The sequence below is a fragment of the Trematomus bernacchii genome, unplaced genomic scaffold (assembly GCF_902827165.1).
Source record: "Trematomus bernacchii unplaced genomic scaffold, fTreBer1.1, whole genome shotgun sequence".
Classification (NCBI taxonomy): Eukaryota; Metazoa; Chordata; class Actinopteri; order Perciformes; family Nototheniidae; genus Trematomus; species Trematomus bernacchii.
The window spans coordinates 7,139,308-7,158,049 of NW_022987588.1; the positions used below are offsets into that span (position 1 = coordinate 7,139,308).

General features: G+C 39.8%; 1 protein-coding gene and 1 long non-coding RNA gene across 2 annotated transcripts in view; one reads left to right on the forward strand and one right to left on the reverse strand.

Annotated features, from left to right (window-relative positions):
• The window catches only part of LOC117481054 (kalirin-like), a 129,857-nt gene extending 120,247 nt beyond the window's left edge, over positions 1-9,610 (reverse strand). Inside the window, 1 exon segment of the mRNA XM_034128531.1 lies at positions 9,368-9,610. Within this exon segment, the coding sequence (XP_033984422.1) occupies positions 9,368-9,434 (67 nt within the window). The 5' untranslated portion in view covers positions 9,435-9,610.
• A 5,603-nt stretch (positions 9,611-15,213) lies between these two features.
• LOC117481288 lies at positions 15,214-17,660 on the forward strand. Its single transcript, XR_004555713.1, has 2 exons — positions 15,214-15,261; positions 16,923-17,660. It is a non-coding gene; the product is annotated as an uncharacterized LOC117481288 (long non-coding RNA).
• The last annotated feature ends 1,082 nt before the right edge of the window (positions 17,661-18,742 follow it).

Sequence of the window (18,742 nt, forward strand, 5' to 3'; positions counted from 1 at the left end):
GATTCAACAGCGACAGCCTGGTAAGTTCATAAAATGAAATTACTTTAAGGTCATTCAGCATTTAAAACACGGGAATTAACACTCGTGCGATTTTACTATAACCAAAATCAAATACAATATCTAGCCTCATATCACAATATCAATAAATATTAAAATATTGCCAAGCCCTAAGTTGTACTCTATGACAAATATTCAGTAAGGCTTCATTCCTGTTGCAAAGTATATTTTATACTGCATATTCGCAGGAGGAAAATCGGTCCATTAAGACAAGTGCAGCATTTATCCCACTGTGGCTGAAGAGGCTGTCCACTTAAGCTGCCTCTCTAAAACTGCATCTACAGCAGTCTCTTGCTGTTATAGGGAACTCATTGAGTCTTTTCTTAAGGAACAAAAGTATATATGTGTGACCTGTGGTTCTGATCTTCAGTAGGAACATTTAGTCTTGGACTGAGTGCCAAAGACAGTGTAAGGAAGCCTTGTGGTATTGAGAGACTGACCACTGTTGGATTGATTTTGTTCTGAGATTTGTTGAATAAGCTATTGTAAACCATATCCTGTAAGTAGCTCTGTAAGGGCCTCAGGTCCATGCATTGGGAATGAGCGGATACTGTGAAATGTTAAGCTAAATTGACAGTAAGTATTTCATCCATGGGGCGTACCAAAGTAAAACGGGGTGAACAGAAGCCATCATTACATTTTTTGAGCTGGTTACAGCTCTAAAAAAAGCAAGATAATAATTCTGTAGCGGACAGCTGAGGACAAATTCACTCACCAACAATACAAAAAGAAAAAAAAGCCACTCACTTCCTAAACCCAAATAACTGAGTATTTTACACCATGAAGAAAATAATGAAATGATTATTGGCTGATATGTATTCATCTAAAAGATATATACATTACCACTCTAGTCGCCAACAACTGATAAAGCATGTAAACAACAAATCTGTGTTGAAATCAGCAGGAGGAAAGCTAGCTAACTGGAGCTGCGCGGCTAACAGAGCTAAACACAGCACCAGTCGGATTCTGATAAACAAATAACAACATTTGCAAAGGGGCCATTAAATATTGACTTTGTGAAAGTAGAATTTAAGAAAACATTAACGCTGAACCCTGAATCTCTGTGTGTATGTGTGGATAGTATTTATCATTCAATTTAAATGCCTCACACGTAAACAAACCAGCATGCAGCCAGTTAGCCACCGCCCTGTTTGAAGCCAGTCAAACTCCCCAGCTGTGATTTACTCTCACAGCGAGCAGATGATGTTCAGTGACTGTAACTAATAAGCCCTTTAAATGTATTCATAGCAGCACATGATCAGAGGTACCAGTGTTAGTACTAGAGGATTAACATTAGTCCAAGTTACTGACAGTGTGATCTTATTATTTAAACAGCAGCCTTTATCATCAGCTTTAATCCTGCTGCATACACTCTGATTTTAATGAGACACCGCTATCCAAACTGCAGCTTGGTGAGATTAGCAATATTAAACCCCTATAAACAAAAACACAGAACATAATTACAATGCATCCAAACTCTCTCTCCCTCTCTGAGATTCAGTGCTTATTATGCAGGTTAATCTGGCTCTAAGCCTGGAGGAAACAGTGTGTGTGTGTGTGTGTGTGTGTGTGTGTGTGTCGGTGTGTGTGTGTGTGTGTGTCGGTGTGTGTGTGTGTCGGTGTGTGTGTGTGTTGGTGTGTATTAATGGATTTCAGTTCATTCATCCATGTAAGGTTTCTGTACGCAACGCACTAAAACACACATACTTATCCATCTCCATCTGCGTGCCAACAAAATCATACTTCGATGTACACACAAATAAAACCTCTGTAATGGCAACCATAAGTACTCATTCATTTAAGTCCTCCCTACAGTAGTGGAGGAAATCTGTGGTGAGAAGAGGTCTGTTTTTCAAGTTGCTCCTCAGGGTGAAATGAGGTCTCTGCTCACAGCTTTACCCTCAACGTCAAATCTGTTCTCAGGGTGAAATGAGGTCTAGTCGGATTGAAATAAGAGTGCTTTCTTGAGTGAAATGAGGTCTTACTGTAAGGGCTTAATATGCTTCAAAGAAACAGGTGTAAGTAGAGATGCACCAATCTGACTCAGCAGATTAGCTTCAATACTGACCTCCTTTGTCAGATCAGGAATCGACCAGCAATCCACATTAAATACAGTTTTGTCATCATTGTTTTTATGAGACTCATTGTTTCCTGTATCAGTTACATTCATTCAGTCCCAGAGAGCTGCTGACTTGTTGTTTCTGTACGCAGCAATCCATTTAATCATTTTGGTTCTTATTGAAATAATTCTTATAACTTCTACAGGCAGTGCGGGTGGGAAACATCACATCCTCCATCCTGATTCTCAACACCGGTGCCCCTCAAGGCTGCGTGCTCAGCCCTCTCCTCTATTCCCTGTTCACTCACAACTGTGTGGCCACACACAGCTCCAACACCATCGTGAAGTTTGCTGATGACACGACCGTCATCGGCCAGATCACAGACGATGACGAGACGGCGTACAGAGAGGAGGTCGAAAACCTGACATCTTGGTGCCAGGATAACAACCTCCATCTCAACATCAGCAAAACCAAGGAGCTGATTGTGGATTACAGGAAGCAGCAGGGAGAGGGACACGCCCCCATCGCCATCAATGGGACTACGGTGGAGAGAGTCAGCAGCTTCAGGTTCCTTGGGGTCCACATCACTGAGGACCTGACATGGACTCTTCACACCACCACCATCACCAAGAAAGCTCGACAGCGGCTCTTCTTTCTCCGCAGGCTGAGGAGGTTCAAAATGGATTCCAGGATACTCTGCAACTTCTACAGGTGCACGATAGAGAGTATCCTGACTGGCTGCATCACGGCCTGGTACGGCAGCTGCACCGACCTCGATCGTAAGGCTTTACAGAGGGTGGTGAAAACTGCACAGCACATCACCAGGACGGAGCTGCCATCCATGGAGGACCTTTACTCCCAGCGGCTCAGGAAGAAATCACTACGGATTATCAAAGACCCCCATCACCCCAGCCACAAACTGTTCTTTCTGTTGCCGTCTGGCAGACGTTACCGCAGCATCCTGGCAAGGACAAGAAGATTCGGAGACAGTTGCTTCCCGCGGGCAGTGAGACTGTTAAACAATTGAACTGTTGAAACAACTTCAAAACATTCATCTGCTACTCAGTAGTATGTATCTAATACCTAATATATATATATCATTCCAATAACTTGTATATAGACTCGTACTGCACTATTCCACATGCTCACTTTATTTTATAACTATTTTTCTTTTTGTATTGCTCTTGCTATCTGTATTGTTATTATGTTGCATTGTTGGAGAAGCCTGTGACATAAGATTTTCAACAACATAATTACTCTGTAACTATGTCAGTTTGACAATAAAGAATCTTGAACCTTGAAGAGGAAGGTAAGCAGATTTGGGGAAATGGGAGTACTATTGGATCAGTACTCAGAGGGTAGTAATATAGTTTCTGGCAAGGCTTTAGATACTATAGGTACATGGAGAAGGGAAACAGTCTAAAGAGGTTGGATTTGTACTCACATTGTCACATATTACCTGAGTTAAGGTAATGGAATTGGCATGGGAAAATATCAAAGTTGGACTATTGATCAGGAGATCCTAAAGCGGGTGAATTGAATATGTCGAAAGGGAAAGAGGTTTACATGCAGCCGAATTATCCTCCAAAACATTTCTGATGTCTTTGAAGTCGTGATGAATTGTACCAATCAGGATGAATGCAGTCTCTCTTCAAGCTGATTCATAGTGCTCAATGTGGCTCTTCACAGGAAAGGTGACAGAAATTGTGGCAAGGAATGATTTTTAAAAAATGTCTTCCACCCCTTTGCACACCTGGCCAAGAGGGCATGGTTGTCGTGTTCCTTACTAAAATTGCCAAAAGTGCCAACTTCCCTTCGAACTGCCACTGAGGCCGCCATCTTTTGTCATTTCTAAACATCTCCTCAGCTACAGACATTACTCTTGGCACTCAGCAGATTAGATGAGAAAATGAACTCTCGTCACAGCGAGTGTTTGATTCCCTCCACAGCTGGAGTATGAAGAGCACACACCGAGACTCAATTTCAATAAGCAGCTATAGATGCTAAACAGTAACAGTGTGATGGCAGGCAATATTCTATGGAGAGGATTTATCACACATTTATAAGAAGCAGCATTTAGAAGGAATCGGCTGCTTGGACTAGATAGGGGACGATATGAGAGTAATAATTATTGCAATTCACAATATTATTCTGAAAATGATCAAAATATGCTTAAAACTCTGCTTAAAAACACATACTGGATACTCGATAATATAATAAACATATATGAGTTTATCTTCCACTTCTCTGCTATGATTCTGAGCTGGACAACTTTTGTAGGGAACTATGAGAGGATATACAGTATATGTTAATCTAGATAATAAAACCACACTCTACATATTTTGTATTGAGTGTTTTTTCTCACAATCCATGCCAAAATCCCATCTCATCCCTGATATAGAAAACTCCTTTCAGGCACAAGGCCAGTTGTTGCAAAGGTCTTTAACTCCCAGCATGCTTCACTTCACCTGTTCATAACCCAGCAGATACATTAATGGCATCACTGACTCCTGCTGGTTCTGTCTGTTATTCTAATGAAAAGAGAAAATAGTGATTTAGCGATGTTGCTTAGCAACAGCAGCCGCTATTGACAGACAGCTGGCGTCAGTTGTCTGATAAACACTCATACACTGCTCTCTGATTGCGTGTGTGATGGTATGAATGTGTGTGTGTGTGTGTGTGTGTGTGTGTGTGTGTGTGTGTGTGTGTGTGCGTGTGTGTGTGAGTGTGTGTGTGTGTGTGTCACTTTCCGTTTCCGTCTGATCAATTAGGATCCTATTTATAAACCGCTGATTAGCATAACATGTAACAGCCACGCCGCCTGCACTTTCCTGTATGTATGTATGTGTGTGTGTGTGTGTGTGTGTGTGTGTGTGTGTGTGTGTGTGTGTGTGAGACTCTTTTTTTCCCCTTCTTTGAAATTACCAGCTGTTGCTTTCTAAAAAACGTGAGGATTCAGAGTGTCTAATTTGTATTACTTGTTTTTAATCTTCTCTCAGTTCAACCACCATCTCCTATACATACAACATGACATAAGTGTAAAGATACCTTTTTCAAAACAAATTAACTTCCTGGACTTCCTGGTCACTTAAATAAACACAAATTTGAGTTTAAAAAAACATTTCGATCAATAAAACACATGAATACTTCACAGTAGAAGTACAAAATACAAATATGAATATAAACGGTCGCTGTCTTTGTGAGATTAAGGATTTTCATCTTTTCAAACTGGAATTGGCCTCGTAAATATGGCGTGTGTGAGCTCAAGGACTAATAATAAAAAATGGCGAATGGCGTGCCGTGAGCCAGAACAGTGATTTAATAATCCAGTCGATCGGGTTTCAGTGCAGCTCAGCTGAAGTCGACCTCACTCTCGTTAAGTTCTCCTGCAGCACTCTCACTCCTGTGTCACTGTGTCTCTATCCACTGATTCACCCAAATCTATTTTTCCTAGTACACACTCATCAGAAACTAGCAAGGTTTAGTGTTTTTGAGGGATGCTTGTTTTGCAGAACTATCCTCTAATACTAAATTCATCACTTCATACCAGATTACTTTCCATTGCTTCAATGTGTCCTCACAATGTGATCCCTCACCCTCTGTCTGAAACCAGAGCCCAGTCTGCTCTGATTGGTTAGCTGGCGGGCTCTGTTGTGATTGGTCATCAGCTTATCCCCCAGGGGTGCCCAATACGTCGATCGCGTATAGATCGCATGGCATTGACATTTTTTTTTTTGTATTTTTTTTTTTTAAGTTAGCCTATCATCCATCCTTACTATGGCATTTGCCACTTGATTGAAGTACAGGTAAGCCAGTCTGAGTTGTATTGTGCCATACGGGTTCATGCGGTTATGAGGGGGCCTCACCTCCTCATCTGAAGCGCTTATGCGGCGCAATTAGTGTAAACGCGCCACAGTTTATCCGCCGTTTAGTCCACTAGTACCCCCCCCGTAAGTGTTAGATACAGTAGTGATGTCACTATGATACAGAAGTAAACAAAGGAGTCCAATGGAGGTGTTTCAGGCAGTGGGGGAGTGTGTGGGAGAGAAACTCCCTCTGGAGGGAACATAGGGATTTTAGCCTTTGCAGACCATTTACATGCACAAAAACCTATATGAACACACTAGAGGAAAGGGAAAACCACAAAAAGCAGAACTATACAATAGTCATCTTATGTCGCATTTTCATCATTATCTGACATTGAATCAGTGCCGCAAGAGTAAATATCATAAATGAAACTCTTGCCAAAGCATCATGTAATCGACAGAGTTGTACAGGAAGCACGTGGAGGACAGCACGAGGCTCACATGTGTGTCCAATGCCATTACCAAGTCTGACAGCAGACTGAATTCAGCTCTGAGAGAAGCAGCGCTCCACACGGAGGAATCCATTACGGCAGCAAAGGAAGTGATGTCAAATGAAAAAGATATGGTGGGTTTATTTTATGAGACAATGTTTGGATCATGCAAACTGCTGATTAACAGCGGGGTATATTATCAGATTGATATCAGTATTGGCAGATACTCAATAATGTGGAATTAGTTTCAGGGATGAAGAAGTGGTGCGGAGAATCTCTCATTTCCACTGAGCTGAAGTCACAGAGTGGTTCTCTGATGGAGACAGACCCCTCTCTGCTTCCCTCTCACACGCAGCGCTGCATTTTAATGTGCAGGTAGCTTTGTGGTTTTTAAATATCAGACGGAATTACATTTTGCTCCCGTACGTGAATCCTGTCCTCATAAGAAAGTGTTCCTACCTCAAGGAAGACTACACAGCACAGACACTGATGAAGCCAGGGTGTGTCTCAACCCCTGCTGAACATGTAATGATTTTATACATGAAGGGGGGGGGGGCGGGATGCTTTTAGAGACCTGAGTTTTATGACTTGCTGAACACCAAGTGTGGTGACATTTTATGGAGCCTCTTCTCAGCACTGCGGTAAACGGACATTATGAAAAAGACAATGTAATTATAATGGGTCCCTGTATTAAAGTTATACCTACTCTCTTTTTTCTCTTTGGGATGATGTAATATCACGTAACTTAAAATGTCAACACAAAATGTGCATTTGATGGTTAACTTAACAAAATAAACAATAGTTTGATAAGAAGATCAATAGAAAACGATTTTAATAATAAATAAAATGTTGTAACTAAGGAAAATTCCAAATATTTGCTTATAAAACTGAATATTTGGTAAGACAGACATAAGACACGGGATAATTCATCCATAATGAAATGTATTTATGACTTGTCTTTACCTTAGTTTGAAAGGCTGTTCCGTACTTTATAAATACTATATTACCTGATAGGATGAACATGATTTATAGAAAAATGCAAGGCAACTATCGACCATATCTTTGCATTGATGCGATCAAAGACACGTCATCTTGTTCAGCTCTCCATCAGCAGCACTACAGCAGCGTTCAACATGAATTACTGGTTGTTTCTTCATCACTGCTCTCTGGGACTCACACTTGACTTCCCTCCTACAGATGTTGTACCTTTAACCACATTTCAATGACTCTGAGTTTTCCAGCACAGCGTTTCATTGTCTGTGTGTGTGTGTGTGTGTGTGTGTGTGTGTGTGTGTGTGTGTGTGTGTGTGTGTGTGTGTGTGTGTGTGTGTTTTATTTAATAAAGCACCTTGGCACGGCTGTTCATGATAAAGTTATTGAACCAAATTACACTGACAGATAGAGTCAGGGTGTGTCCCCCTCTAGCACCTCTGCTGTGTGTGTGTGTGTGTGTGTGTGTGTGTGTGTGTGTGTGTGTGTGTGTGTGTGTGTGTGTGTGTGTGTGTGTGTGATAATGTGTCACTACTGTGTCCTTAACTGATAAAAACGTATCTTATTGCTTTTCCCAGTATACTGTCTGACAATTCTGGTACCCAGCAGTACCTTTTTCTCCTACTTGAATCTCTCTACTGACAAAAATGGTAAACTATGTTGTAAAAAATGTGTCCGATCTTGTTAATTTCAACATGTCTACTTGGAAAAAATATGTATACAATACAAAAATACCCCCTCTTCCCTCTCAAACCCACCCCTACAACCTCCAGCCTGTCAGTCTGTCACCAGGGCAAAATGTGACACTCTCACTGTGTCTCTGAGGAAGCACATGTGAGACGTGTGGCCCTGCACCGCTTTGCATTGGAAAAATGTTGCACTGAAGGTTTAAGGGAATGATAAATCGTATTTTCATCGTCGCTGTGATGTGAGGAATTACCAACGAGATTGAATCACTTCAGAAAATCTGCTGAGGGTTGTGTTGTTGTTACTAATTGGTTAATTGTTGCAGCAATTGTAAAACAAACAAACAGAAACATTGTCTGGTTTCAGCATCTCGCATCTAGCTGACATAGAGAGGCTCTTATCTGTTTTTCATATCTCTGCAGAAGACAGATTCTGGATTGCTGCTCAGGACAGAATAAGCAGATTGACCAGAAGATTAATCAATGATGCCAGCTGCAGCTGTGTGTTAGTATAATGCTCTAGTAGAAGTGTCACACACACACACCAAATTGCTGTGAGTTTGAGAGGCTATAGCATGGAACACACACACACACGCACACAATATCCTGCCTTCCACCGTATCATCACTTTCTCTCACCTTCTGACCATTTTAGATGCAGCTCAGTCAGAATGAACAATCAGCTGCTGCTTTTTATCTAAATGCATCAGTACCTACATGACACACACAACAGACACGAACACACACACAACAGACACGAAGTCACGAACACACACACACACACACACACACACACACACACACACACACACACACACACACACACACACACACACACACAGACACACACTGTCTGCTCTACATAAACCGTCCTTCAGTCTCATATCGAACAGATTTCCAGGAGCTGATCTGATGTAATTCCTCCATGATTCCCCTTTCTTTTGTAGAGACCATCCTCAGCATCAGACACATGAGCCCACAGAATTGCATAAAACACACACACACCAGCACACACACACGCACACACACTCTGTAAATGCATGTTAAACATTAATAAGAGGCATGCAGAGCAGCTTTTATCATGTTTTAATTCTATATTCCGTGTTTGGTTCCCATCAGCCCAGCAGTGCCTGTGACAGCAGCTCCTCAGCGGTTTTCTGCAGATGTCTGCTGTTTGGGTTCTTGTGTTTCTCCAGACGTCTCCCGGTGACATTCACACACTCTCATGGGGCTTTTGTGGCGCGTTTGGTGTTGTTTTGCAGCATGTGTCCCCCCTACCTGTTTTATAGAAGGCATCAGTGTCGGGGTCGCTCGGCGCCTCCTCGGCCGCTTCTGCAGGGTTCATATCGGAATCCGGTTCAATACAATCCTCCGACAAAGAAAGACAGAAATCAAGCGTCCGGAAAATCCTCGCGTGTTTATTCCTCACATGTTCCTCTCCGTTTCTCTGTGTCTCCCTCCATCCCCCCTCCTCGCTGGGTTTCTTTCTTTCTGTCGCCCTCTCGGTTTGTTTGGTGTTTCAGGGCTGGCTTCGTTCCTCTCTATTGTTCCCGGTCCAACCTCCCTCTCTCTCTGTCCGCCAGGGTCTCTCTCCCTCCCTCCTTCTTCCCCGTACCTCCCCTCCCTCTCTGCCTCCCTCTCTGCCTCACTCTCAATTCAATCCATTGCCCTTTATTAGCAAGACAGATTGTGTTTTTTATAAAGCATTTATGTATTAATTCCAAGCACAAACATCAGTTTTTTTAGTATTGTATTTTTTTTTAATACATTTAATTATTATTATTATTTTATTCATTTTTTTCATAGACTATTTATGTATTTATTTTCTATTGGTATTATCATTTATTTATTTTTTATTAAATGTCAAGATGGGGGAGTTAGAAATCTAGATGGGGCAATATGTCACACATGGATGACATATTGTTAAAGCACAGCTGCATCCTGTGTAAGTGCTATACAAATAAAGCTTTATTATTATTTTTTATATATATATTTATATTTATTATTATTGTATTTAAATAAATATATTATTATTATTATTAAAATGTATCATGATGGTGGCAAAAAAGGGAACCAATGTGGGGTTACAATGTTGTAAATGTCACAACTATCCTGTGATTCACAATATTATCCAATGAATGACACTAAGATAGATAGATAGATAGATAGATAGATAGATAGATAGATAGATAGATAGATAGATAGATAGATAGATAGATAGATAGATAGATAGATAGATAGATAGATAGATAGATAGATAGATAGATAGATAGATAGATAGATAGATAGATAGATAGACAGATAGACAGATAGACAGATGCTAATACTGCAGAACATTTAGCAGTGATTCATCTATTTATATAACAAAAGGAAAAGGAAAAGTGAGTTGACATGGTAAAATGTGAAAGTCAGTCAGCTTGCATTTATTTTACAGCAAAAAATTGAAATATTTTGATACAAAAAAGTATAAATTATACTGTAGGCTTTACAGAGAGTATGCCTTGTGAACACATAGACTTTGTTTGGAGTGTGAGCGAGGTGAAATCAAGACGTAGGTTTACTTTTTGTTTTAGTGTTCTGTCTACAAGTGCATAATGGATGTATTTATGTTGATTTCTTTTTGGCTTGGAGGCTTTGAAACACTTGAGTTGGGCTTTAGGAAAATCATCTTTTTGGTAGCAGATTGTGTCTGCTAAGCCTGGGAGATGAGGCAGAAGGCTATATTATGTTTATGACAGAGCAGTAAAACAACTTCTAATTCTGTAATTGGATGAAGTGACTGCTGTAACTGTATGTTTGGTGTTCTAAACTCATTAGGGAAAGGTATTTATAGAATTGGGAGGGATGAAAAGCCTCTGTAATGGTCACACATGCAGAGCACACAGCACACACAGTGAAATGTGTTCTCTGCATTTAACCCATCCTATTACCAGGAGTCTAGTACTAGGAGCAGTGGGCAGCTATTGTACAGCGCCCGGGGAGCAATGGGAGTGAGGGGGGAAGGGGGATGTCCGGTGCCTTGCTCAAGGGCACCACGGCAGGGCAGGAGGTGAACTGGGACCTCTCCAAGTAGAAGTCCACACTCCATATTTTAGGTCTGGTCGGGGACTTGAACCGGTGACCCTACAGCTCCCAGTCCAAGCCCCTACTGACTGAGCCACTGCCGGACATTTTGTGTGCATTACACAAAAAAAGCCTAAAAACATACTTTTAAAATGATCAATTCAGTTTATTAAGTCTTGTTCAATTCATTACTGATTCAATTCAATTCAAATGTATTTATATAGCCCAATATCACAAATCACATTTGTCTCAGAGGGCTTCACACATCAACAAACACGAATGACAATGTAAAAACAACAAACATATCTGACAATATAGTAAAATTACAAGATAAATGTGAAAATACCAATGAATGGGTACATAACACAATGACAAAAATACAGTTAGAATACAATAACTACAATTCCATAAAATGAAGGGTCCATGAGGATGTTTAAAAGGGAGTTTAAAACCTGATAAATACAATGTTTTATTCGAGCTGCGTCACATTTCAGGTGAGTTATTGCAGGAGGTAAGTCACCTCTCTGAGATAAAGCCCATCTCCAGCAGCCAGGAGGAGGCAGTCTGCATGTTGGCCTCTGTCCAGTGATAACCATGTTCAACACGCTCCTCTCGCTCCCTCTGGCCTCTCCTCTGCTCTACCTGCCGGCCTCTCCTCTCCTCCTCCCCCTGAACGCACCACCTCTCAGCCTGGAGGCCTGCAGCTGCTCTGTCCTCTCACTGTGTGCTGCTGACACCTGGTGGACAACAGTGGTCATAACAGCTGAGCAGTTGTATAATGTTATTGTCATCATATTCTGTCAGACTTCACAGCTCCAGAGGAACCTATGCATCTATTAATGCCAGACCCAAGTCACTTTTAATGGAGGGTTTTCAAAAGATAAGACATCCTGGTTTCTGGCTTGTTCAATGACATTGAGGACAGAAAATCTTCAACTCCCAATATTTTCATGTCATGTCACTCACAACTATCCTGTGATTCATCATATTATTCTGATGTTTATTAAAATATGCTCCTTTTCTATTTAACCACATCTAATATTATATATACATTTAGCAATGGTTTCTTATCCTTCCTTTTACTATAATTGTTCTTGTCCTAATTGTATCTATCTTAAATATCAGAATTCCTTTCCCTTGACTTTTAAATGCGTTTTATAGATATGAATCCAGAGTAAGGATCAAAGATGTTTAGCAGGATGTGAGCAGGAAGTAATACGTAGACACAATCAAGAAAAAGATTATCCCTCACTCTGCTGAGCACACTGGAGGAGGGGGTCATGAACCTTAAAGGGGAATTGTAATCCCACTATCTTCACTTTCTTTTATTGCCGCTGCCCTCTGACCTCTTGTCTCCAATCCTTTGTTCCAGCATATTGAAAGCCAAAAGAAAACACAAGGCTCTAACACATTCACAGAATTGGTGCTATACGAGTGCTTTATCACTATGAACAGCTGTACTTTATTAGAGCATCGTCCCACTATAATATGTTACCAGTGGTGTAAAGTAACTAAGTACATTTACTCAACTACTTAAGTACAATTTTTGAGGTACTTGTACTTTACTTGAGTATTTCCATTTTCTGCTACTTTGTTCTTCTACTCCACTAAAAGTCAGAGGTCAATTGTGTACTCTTACTCCACTACATTTATTTAATACCTTTAGTTACTTTGCAGATTTGGATTAATGATGTGAAATAGAAACAAATACGACTTTAGTTCCACCTGGAGTAAATTCAGAAGCTCCTGCAGTATACAAAGTCATTAAAACTAGCTGCACCTTTAACAGCTTTGATAACACTTTAATGATCAATCATTATAATCAAAACATACAATATATATGATTCTGAAATGGTCCAATCTGCAGAATGACTACTTTTACTTTTGGTACTTTAAGTATATTTTGATGCTAATACTTTTGTACTTTTACTTGAGTGACATTTTGAATGCAGGACTTTTACTTGTATTAGTATTCCTACACTGGTACTTCTACTTTGACCAAAGTACAACATCTGAGTACTTCTTCCACCTCTGTATGTTACAGTGAAATCATTCACCACATTCAGATTAAGGGGGAAACAATACAAACTGCCTGAGTGAGCTCTTAGCCCCTTTAACAAAAACAATTGTGAGTCATTTTTTACAAGACATGATAGATAATATTATCTCTCTATACTTCAAGCATCATATCTCTGTATTCAGGGTTTTGAAGTTGAGATATACCCCCAAAGAATGGAGGTGAGCTTGATTTACTAACAATGCTATTTACACCTGTGTACTTTTACTTGATTAACATTTTAATTGCAGGACTTTTACTTAACAGAGTATTCCTACACTCTGGTACTTCTACTTTTACCAAAGTACAACATCTGAGTACGTCTTCCACCTCTGTATGTTACAGTGAAATCATTCAATCAACATATGTGAGTCCTTTTTACAAGACCTGATAGATAATATTATCTCTCTATACTTCAAGCATCCTATCTGTATTCAGTGTTTTGAAGTCGAGATATACCCCAAAAAATGGAGGTGAGCTTGATTTACTTTTCTCCTTCGGGCATGAATGATGACACCAGCAGTCAATTCAGAATATTTTGTATCAGTTATTTTTGCAAAAAAAGGGTTAATTTTACAGACTTTTTCTCCTGAAATGTTGAAAGCTAGTGTAATACCCAAAGTGAACAACTGAGGGAGACTCAGACCACTTCTTCAATACATTTTAACTGACTTTATAATCAACATTATTTCTATTACTATAATGTATTGTATGTGTGTGTAATGTGTGTGTGTGTGTGTGTGTGTGTGTGGTGTGTGTGTGTGTGTGTGTGTGTGTGTGTGTGTGTGTCTATTTTATTTAATAAAGCACCTTGGCAGGGCTGTTCATGATAAAGTTATTGAACCAAATTACACTGACAGATAGAGTCAGGGTGTGTCCCCCTCTAGCACCTCTGCTGTGTGTGTGTGTGTGTGTGTGTGTGTGTGTGTGCGTGTGCGTGTGCGTGTGTGTGTGTGTGTGTGTGTGCTCTGCTGTTTGTGGTGCTGCACCTGTTTCATGAGCTCAGTGATTCCCAGCAAAGCCCCGCCCCCTCTAATCAGCAGACTAAGTGAAAACACCTGTGAGGGTCTGCAGGCTTTACTCACACTGTACCAGGCAAATATCACACACACACACGTGCAATACATCCTGCTTGTGTAAAAGTACAGACACAAACTAAACTTAAAGTAGAAGTAGTCATTCTGCTGAAGGAGTGGATAGGTATATTACAGTAAAATATAACATGCATAAGTATACCCGGGTGTCCGAGGTCTGCACCCAGGTGTCTGTAGCTAACAATGCTATTTGCACCCAGGTGTAGCTAACAATGCTATTTACACCCGGGCTACACATTAGATACGGGTTTGGATGTAGCCTATAGATATTTATGGAAATGTTTCTTTGATAACTTAATTCCCTTGTGCTGCTGCGTCAAATTATTCCCCTATGGTGGATGTATGAAGGCACTTCTTATTTTAAGCACTGTAGCTATTTACACCCGGGTGTTGTACTGTATGCATCTCTTCTTGCTCTTTCTACGATGGCTTGGTAAGGTTACCTGAACATCAGGGACAAAAAACACCTGTGCTATATTGTGAACATGGCTGTAAGGTAATACATGTCCCACAGACCCCCCTGATGAAAGGGGGTTAACTAATCTGCCACAACAGTCGGAAAGAAGTTATGAAGATGAAGATACCAGACAAAATACCACAACAGTAAACAGTAACTACAAATAAATTATGTAATTGTGCCCCAATCAGTCTATTTTGTCAGGGTTATGGGTTTATGTTGATATTTTCCACTTTTATTTTGAAAAGTGTTCACCCCCATGTTATGTCTGTTACTTCCTGTCTTGTCTAGTTTTACTTCCTCTCTTTAGTTTCCCTCCTGTGCCTGATTGGCTGATTGTGTTCACCTGTTGTCTGTGTTTCACCTCCCCTCTCCAGCTGTGTCTTGTCTTGTGATTACCCTCCTGTGTATTTAGTCTTGCTTTCCCTTGTCCGATTGTCGTCAATCAATGTGACCTGCATGTTCCTGGCCGTGAGTTTGTTCTTGTTCCTTGTTTCACCCGGTTAGTGTTTCTTTGTTTATTATCAGCTTATGAATAAAGCTCGCTTTTTGTTCCAACCTGGATACCTGCCGTCCCTGTTTGTGTCTACTATTATTTTTTTATTTGTATTTCTGTTGTACCTATGTTCACCTACTTGTTTTATATTTTATATTATTGCATCAATTCAGTTGTCTTGTGTCTTATCTGTCAGAGAGAAACCATTATTTATTTTATTTGTATTATCATACATTTTACCTCTTGTCTATTAACCTGATAAAATGTTATATTTTGCTGCATGTACCTTTTTTAAAGTTCTTAACAAATAATCTGAGGGGAATTTCTTGTTTATTTTTAACTTGTGATGTGTCATTTTGTAAAGCACTTTGAGCTGCATGTGTTGTATGAAAAGTGCTACGTATACAAATAAAGCTTTATTATTAATATTGAGTACAATTTTTATTAAGTTGCTTTTCACAACTATTAACACATGTGCATTTCCTTTAATGAGTAATCCAAATGTCAGCTGTGAAAGAAAGCCAAGATAAACTGTGGAGGCCAAAGGGTTTCTGCATGCTGTTTGGCGGCTCTTTTATCCGTCTCTGACATCCACGAACAGCACAGTGTGATCATGACAGGCTGGAAGCAGATGTAGTGTGGAGATGATTCACTCGTCCACGTCTCCTCTCACTTCAGAGAGACTCTAATTGGCCGGGTGTCATCTAAATATGTCTGCAGTCTGCTGACTCTATCTAAAACAATATCCCTGGGGCACACTTAGTCCCATTGTTCTTTCTTTTTTCCGTCTTGGACTTAAAAAAAGGCAAGATGTGTCTTTGCATAAACAAGGAGAGCTCGCTCCTTCCTTCTACCACCACCATCCAGCCTCACCCTGGAAATATGCCGCTACGCCCTCAGGACAGTCGCAGTGACGTTTCCACTGCCTCCAATCTGACGTTCACTTCGGAATCTTCGTATTCATTTACACTATTCTTGGATTTGTCTTGAAAAATAATGATGCAAGATCAACCCTACCATGGCTGCATGTCATATCTGAATCTAGGGTACCTAATAATGGGATTATATTTGGACATTGAGTCTCTCAGCCTGCCCTCTCCTTCTGCAGTTTACTGTAATGGATTTCTCATGTCAGTGAGCCTCAGGCTGATCTGCAATTGACCATAGTTATTTCCTCCGTATAGTTGCATTTGAAGAAAACTAAGAATGACTTATTTTAGCATCTCTTGTTTGATGCTTTATTCTAGGACAGATGACCAGAGCAACAGCAGTCAGAGTTTAGAAGTATTCCGAATGCTGTTTACTTAGTTCTTTTAATACCAGAAATCCTCTAATCCCGGTCTGCATCATCGTACATATCTGTCTACTGTCATACTGTAGAGATGCAATAAATAGGTGTATAAAAGTGCCATAACTTGACATTTAAGTCTGTGAAAAACATATAACTGTAGTGGATGTAATACTATAAGGTTTCATAAGTGGGCCTTGATATGTTACACTTGGTGTGAAAAAATGGGCCAGTGTCAAACACCAAACCACTACTTCGTTTTCAACTGTGTTTTGACACAATGGATCCCATGTTGAACAGTGTTTGTGTGACTAAGTGTAAGAAGCTGTGAAGACCATATTGTGACAGTGTGTCCCTTCTTCTCTGCTCCCCCTGGCAGCCTGCGGATCACAGTGCGTTACAGTGAGGTCTGCATGGCAGCGTCAGCACCGTCTGACTCCATCAGCAACGGCTCCAAGGATTCAAGAGTCTCTGTTGACAGGAAATGAGGGGCTCTTCAAGGAGCAGGAAAGGTGCCAATACCCACAACACACTGGCATGACAAGTCTTACATTTCGCAGGACAATTGATTTGTTTGTGGGCTGTAAACAGTGTTCTGTTCAAATGTATATTATACTGCCATGACTTGAAGGTCTGATGCCATCAGGGGTGGAGAAGATATCCTTTACTTTAGAACACAACACTGTAAAAATACCCCATGAGAAACATAACTCTTTTAAAGACTTTAATTGAGGTAATAGTATTTCTAAAAGTTATTATTTGATTAAATAGTATTACTCATGATAAAACAATGGTAGGAGCTTAAATTGGAGCATTTGACCCAAAACTAATTATTTTCGCATTAAAATAGTGAGAAATATGATCAAAATTGCCCAGAGCCCAAAGTTACACCTTTGGTCTTCTGGACTTCAAATTATTAAAAATAATTCAAAAATAAAATATTAAAAAAAGAATGCTAAATGATAACATTTGTCAACCAACTACTCTTTTTAGCTCTTATTGTATAATACATGTTTGTGTTCAATCTACTTTTGTAAAGAAACTAAATCTGTGTAAAGACTATTCCTTTGAATTGTACTGTAAAGTGACATGAGAATAAATTACTCGAGTAAATGTACCTCCAATTTGTTATGAAGTAAATGTACTTCCCACCACTGTCATGTAAGATACCCCACGGTAAGGCAAAGGACATCTACGATCCTCTGTTGGAAAAGTTGCTTTGACGACTTGTTTATTCACCATAGCAGTGGCTCTGATCACAGTAATAATGCAGGCTTCCCAGAGTTAATGTGGTAATGATTTATTAATGTTAAATGCTACAGATAGCACCTTTACATCCACAGTAACGAGTCACTGACAGGTTGGAAACGCCTGCTGTTTGAGTGAATATAAAACCGGAGGACTCGGAGAGGGAAACACATGAGTGTTCAGTCATTTGCTTGCAAGATGTGTTTTTCACTTTTGTGATTGAAGAAATCCTTTATTTCAAAGGAAGAAAATAATACATTTGAAACAAGCAAAGGACACGGGTCAAATCTGCAACACATATACACCTTGTCCTGTTAGCTTTTGAAAGTTACTGTGGCTAAACAAAAGACAAAATTAAACTCCAACATTATATCCTATTCAACAAGTCTCAGTAGTATGGCACCATTTTCCGGCTGTCAGAGTCCAGTGTTTCGTGATGAGACTATTTACAATAAAAAAGAAATCAACAAAGAAACGTGTTTTAAAAATAGTGCTTGAAACAAGTGACTTGACGTAAAACTATGTACATACCTGTATTTGTCAAAGCTTGTTCGCCTTTATATACACATCTTTTTTTTCACATTTGTTAATAAGTCACATCAATCATATTAAATATAGCAAACATTTCCGCGGTAGTAAAAAGAAAGGGAAAGAAACGAGTCAATTGGAATGACATGTAACCACATGTGTATCACATTTCAACATAAAACAATAATATTAATACCAATAGTAATGACATTATCTGAACAATTAAATGAAAATCTCTTTTCAGCATCTCAAAATATTTCTACTCTGCATCATTTTCCAGTCATTTGCTATGTACAAGAAAACATTCAGACTTGTATCTTGCCAGTAGAGATCTCTTTTAATTCTCACATTTGGTTTTTCAGTGTTTGTCATTCTGTAACTGCTAGGAGACGCTGTGACCTGGAAATACTGACCTGACATATC